The 5,783-nt window shown below is 38.0% G+C and overlaps 2 protein-coding genes across 2 annotated transcripts; both read right to left on the bottom strand.

Annotated features, from left to right (window-relative positions):
- Window positions 2,597–4,557, bottom strand: LOC104708996. Its single transcript, XM_010425655.1, has one exon. It carries the CDS (start codon window positions 4,530–4,532, stop codon window positions 2,712–2,714), a length of 1,821 nt encoding a protein of 606 aa, XP_010423957.1. The 5' UTR covers window positions 4,533–4,557; the 3' UTR covers window positions 2,597–2,711.
- LOC104710000 lies at window positions 4,767–5,783 on the bottom strand (the record flags this gene model as incomplete). Its single annotated transcript, XM_010426526.2, has 4 exons — window positions 4,767–5,219; window positions 5,298–5,396; window positions 5,479–5,550; window positions 5,669–5,783. Coding segments are annotated over 4 exons (456 nt in total), but the record flags the coding sequence as incomplete, so codon positions are not given.

The following is a 5,783-nucleotide window of genomic DNA, read 5'->3' as shown; positions in this document are numbered from 1 at the left end:
CCATGATTGACAGATGGAACATATTTCACCATCGTATTGAGTAGAGGTAACGAACAAGAGATGTGGGTGAGAGTGATGATGGAACGGCTCAGATATAGAAGCACAAAGAGTATCTAACACCATATAGTTACACATCCCTTGAATACCACATGCATATGCGAAACCGCATGAGTATCGTCGACATTTCCAACATTGAAACCAACTTGTGGTGTAACTGAGTTCTAGAATCAATGGATGAACATGCAGCATAAATTGTTTAACACGAGGAATATATGCACATGATTCATGTAAACTGAAATCATCACATTGCAAACATCGATACACATTACCACCACCATCAGCATCATCATAACAAGGAAGTCTGCACGCTTGACAATGCTTGCTTTCATTGTGAATTTTCTTTTCAAGTCTCAATTGATGACCCGGATGAGTGGGATGTTGTATAATCCCATCCCCTTTATCCTCAAAACACTTCAGATTTTTCATATGTACTTTTTTCAGGCTCTCCTTCAAGTTCTTTCCCGTCACACACATCACTTTGCATGGCACATCTAGAATGCACAGCATAAACGCATCCCTCCTTCACGCAAGAGTATTCTCCGTAATTTTGTTTTATCTTTGCATGACAAACTCCACAAACAGTCGGGTCTTTGTAAGGAAGATTACAAGTATAAGTGAGGCGATGATCGTGACGAGATACCTTTATGACATATGGTAAGTCGACACATCGTTTATGGACAATGAAATCACATAGGAGACATACATATAAGTAATCGTGATCGCCATCCAACCCACAGACATCGCAAATCAAAGTGGATATCCTTGGGAAGTAATGAAGGGTATGCTTATGCCTTTTCGGATTGTTTATAGTAAGGGATGTTGGTTTCTCCGCACAGGGTGGATGGAGTGAAAAATCGCAAAGAGAGCAGTAGTAAAATAGCTCGTGATGGGCCCTTCTACAAGAAGAACATTGTGTATGTTGTGAAGGTTCGGGAAGCCAGAGAAGTTGAAGAGGATGTTTTGGATGATCAGAGGAATGGATCTCGGAAGGAGACCTAACACATTCTTTGTGGTACTGATTTCTGCAATAGCTGCAGAAATAATAGGTTTTACCTATCATCTCTATCTGACATACCCAACAATAATATGTTACGTTGTCCTCTTCACCTTTTCTTTTGTTGCGAAGAAGCATGGAGTGATGATGATTGGGCTTATCGTCTTCAGCATCAGAAATGAAATAGGAACTCTTGATTATGTGATGGATATTCCCACTAATTGTTGTCACTTTGCCATTCTTATCTTTTTTAAATCGTTCTACAGGGCATAAGAGACGATAGGAAGAAACGTCCTCAAGAGGATCCATTGGTTATTACAGAAGATTTAAGACTTAGCGCGTCTTNTTTTTTTTTTTTTTTTTTTTTTTTTTTTTTTTTTTTTTTTTTTTTTTTGTGAAAAGATTTAATGTCTAGTTGTGACGACAATTGGCTAAAGCTATAGGGTTTATATGTTCATTTCATTTCAAGTTTGTATCACGGCAAGTATCACAATTTATGTTCTTTTCTTAATGCCCCATTATTAAAAGAAAAAGGTTAGTATTGAAGGGACACATAATATATTCTATGTTCTTTTCTTAACTAACTGGCCATTTGGCATCCCTGTAACGGTATCTCATTTGACCATAACTTTGACCCAAAAAGCAAATCGAAATGAGCTGCTAGAGAAACAAACACAACGGTAGTTTAGAGGTGGAAGATTCATGAGTTTGTCAACCTATTATTCAGAGGTTGCTTTCTCTAAGCAGCTTGATGCAATAAACTCGGTTTCCGAGATGCTTCACCTCCAGGCCAGCCTCTTCGCAACCTAATATACTTCCTATGTGTGTTTTACTAATAAAATATAGAGTGTAGCATTACTGTCTCGTAGATTAAACAAATTACATATCGATGACCTTCGAATAATTAAGTGAAAACACACGAAAAATTGGAGTTATGTACGCTTGACTCATCAAAGTTTTATTAGCTAGTCGTCTTTACGTGTCTTATTCCCCCCACGAAATATACGAATCATGCATCGTTCTCAAACAAATTAAAACATGAATTTACGTCTTTATCTTGCGAAACTCCCTCGAAATTTCTAAAACTATTTGATGTCTGTATCGATATGTTTGGTGGTAGGCTGGTAGCCTAAATATAAACTAATTAAAAGTGATTTTGAATTTTACATGTCTCTGATAACAAACAATCAGCCACACAATTACCGAATTATTAATTTTGTATATCTATGTGACATCTTAAAAAAATAACGTTTGCGAAGAGAAACCATTATATGTTCATTTCTTGTAGCATTATCAATAATTACCTTTAGGCTACATGGAGCAATTTAAAAAAACCCCATAATTCAATGTTTTTTCCTTCTCCTTCCAAAAATACGAAAAGTTTGTAGAAATACGTGTTTGATATCAAAATTCAACTCAGTTTTAGTTTACACACTAGTATTCTAGAATTGTCAAAAATAAATATATTTAACGTGCTTTTACACTTAAAAAGTTTTTAAAAAGAAAATCGACAAACACAGATATAGATGAAATTGTGTTACATTTGGTGTTTTGTAAACTCAATAATTGTTACATGAACGCTGTTTATTACGAATAAATTCTAAATAAATAAAACATGAAATGGTTCTGATACCATCCTATCCTTGATACATGATACCTATATAAAGAAGCCTCTTCCCACGCGATGATCAGTTTCAAGGCAATCAACAGAGCAGTATGGGCCGCCTGTGCTAGATGAATTTATCTTTATTTTGTAAGGACAACGTCTTTTGCATGTTTTACATATAGGCCGAGTTGAATGAGTGTTGAAAAGAACACCCGTCCAATATGATCCAGGCGTGACATAGGGATCTCTCCCTAGTAAACATTCGATGTGGAGTGTGACTCCACACTCATTGCATACATATAACCCATTCTTTGGGTTTATATCTTCCTCGCATATTTCGCACCCATATAGCTCATCACTTGCATCTTCTTGGTAGGAAAAAGTCAGCAAATGCTCATCATGTTCGTATCTGGCTTTATGTGGAAGAGTGGCACAACGAAAGCACAAAACAAAATAGCATTTCACACAGTTTAAAGGTTGTTCCTCTGATGATTGACAGATGGAACATGTTTTGGTTTCGTGTTCACCGCAGGTGACGAACAAGGGATGTGAATGAGAGTGGTGATGGAACGGCTCACATATAGAAGCACAAAGAGTGTCTACCACCCAATAATATTCACACCACCCTCGAAGATGACATACAAATGCGAAACCGGATGAGTAACGATGACATTTCACACATCGGAACCCGGTTGTGGTATAACTGAGTTCTAGAGTCAATGGATGAACGTGTAGCATAAATTGGACAACACGAGGAAGATATGCACATGATTTATGTAAAATGAAATCATCACATTGCAAACATCGGTACACATCACCATGGCCGTGCCCGCAATAATTAGAAGGAAGTCTGCACGCTTGACAAGGCTTGCTTTCATGGTGGGATATATTTTCAAGTCGCAATAGATGAAGCGGATGACTCCGATGCTGTATAACCCCATCACCTTTCTCCTCAAACATTTTAGTGTCTTCATATACTTCTTCAGGCTCTCCTTCAAGTTCTTTCCGGTCACACACATCGCTTTGCATGGCACATCGGGAATGCAGTGCATAAACGCATCCCTCCCTGGTGCAAGAGTATCCTCCGTAATTTTCGTTTATCGTCGCATGACAAACTCCACAATCAGTCGTCTTCGTCGGCTCTTTGTAAGGAAGAGTAGGAGTAAAAGCGAGACGATGATCGTGGCGAGATACCTTTATGACATATGGTAAGTCGAGACATCGTTTGTGGACAAAGAAATCGCATAGGAGACATACATATGAGTAATCGGAACCGTCCACCAACGCACAGACATCGCAAACCAGACCGGAGTTCCTGGGAAAGTAATGGAGGGTATGCTTATGCCTTTTTGGACTGTCTACAGTTAGGGATGTTGGACTTCTCGCACAGACTGGATGGAGTGAGAAATCACAAATAGAGCAGTAGTAAAATAGCTCGCAATGGCGATGTCTACAAGAAAAACATCGTTTATCATGTTCAAAGAAAAACATGCCGGGAATCGAGACAAGTTGAAGAGGATGTTTTGGATGATCAGAAGAATGGAACACGGAAGGAGACTCAACACATTCGTTGTGGTAGTTTAGGTCGCAATAGCTGCAGACGTAATAGGTTTCACCTAATAGTTTTTGCCCACAAGCACAGCACCTATATGTTGCGTACACTTCTGAACTTTCTTTTCTGTTTTTGCAAAGAAGCGAGTGGAGATTTGGATCGCACTTTTCTTCTTCAGCCTCAGAAATGAAATATGAACTATTCATTATGTGATGGATTCTCCCACTGATTGTTATCACTTTGCCATCTTTCTCTTTTTCATATCGTTCGTTTGGGCATAAGAGTCGATAGGAATGATCAGCGTGGTCAAGATGATCCATGTGTTTTACCAACAGATTCAAGACTTGCAAGTCTTTTCCTTTTTCCTTTTTAATTTTAAGCTACAGACTACATAATATACACACTGACCAAGACTTTCATGTACACAAAGATAATGTATCACGCCAAGTATCACAGTTTATTTTCATTACAAACTTTCTCACCGCAAAAGCAAGAATGCGATTCTTAATGTGTGTGTGTGTTGCTCTAAAGTTCTAATATGATTCTATGTTCCATTTTTGAAAGAAAAGGCTAATATTGATTCTATGTTCTTTCCTTAACTAATTTTCCCACCTATTGTTCTATTATACTACAAAATGAGATCACAGTTTTTTTTCCGTCCACCCATTCAATTCAATTGATTAAGGGGAAACATTAGTTAAGAAACGAAAATTTCTCATTTCACCTATAACTTTGACACAAAAAGCATATCCAAATAAGCTGCCAGAGAAACAAACAGAACGGTAGTTTCGGAGACGAACGATATGTGGAAGACTCATGAGTTTGTCAACCTATTATTCAGAGGTTGCTTTCTCTAAGCAGCTTGATGCAATAAACTCGGTTTCCGAGATGCTTCACCTCGAGGCCAGCTTCTTCGCAACCAGTAAAGAATAGAGACTCATCGTCTTTCCCAATTCTTCGTCTCCAGCTCATTAAGAACACCGGACGAGGCAGTTCTGTGTCTGCTCCTACAGGTAAAAGAGTAAAATGTTAAGACTTCTTTTGGTGTGTGGGAGTGGTGGTGACAAAAAAAAAGGACTACTGACCATTTAGCTTGCATTCTGTTGGACTAGCGGCATTGGTTGGTTTGTAGGTTTTGAGAAGAAAAGTCAGAGACTTGATCAAGTTTGGGTACTGTTTCACATCTGCGAAAAAAACAAATGTGAAAAATGTATATGTATAGATAGTTTTCCAATAAAACAGAATGGGAAAAAGGTGTTTACATACATAGAAGTATATCACTGGCTATGATCAAATCCCAATCTGGTTCCGAGATTGGAAATTCATCTCCCCATGTATCTGTCATAATAGACAAGAATGTAAAAAAATGAGCAGAAATAAATCAAGTCAATACTTGTCATTTTCCTAGATAAGAAGAAGGTGGTTCATTGAGAGAGTGATAAGCAGGGGAACTCACGCTTGATATGAGGCAGGGAAGGGATAATCTCGTTTGCAATACAGTTATGAACAATATTATCTTCAATCTCTTGGTCATTGTAATCCGAAGTAGTAATGTCGAGATTGAACTCTTT

Source organism: Camelina sativa, chromosome 8, assembly GCF_000633955.1.
Source record: "Camelina sativa cultivar DH55 chromosome 8, Cs, whole genome shotgun sequence".
In the NCBI taxonomy this organism is placed as follows: Eukaryota; Viridiplantae; Streptophyta; class Magnoliopsida; order Brassicales; family Brassicaceae; genus Camelina; species Camelina sativa.
This window is presented reverse-complemented; position numbering and strand designations above follow the sequence as displayed.

What these genes read in the sequence shown, in the direction of transcription:
- LOC104708996 (XM_010425655.1), bottom strand. Translation starts at nt 4,532, where the DNA reads ATGGATCATCTTGACCACGCTGATCATTCCTATCGACTCTTATGCCCA.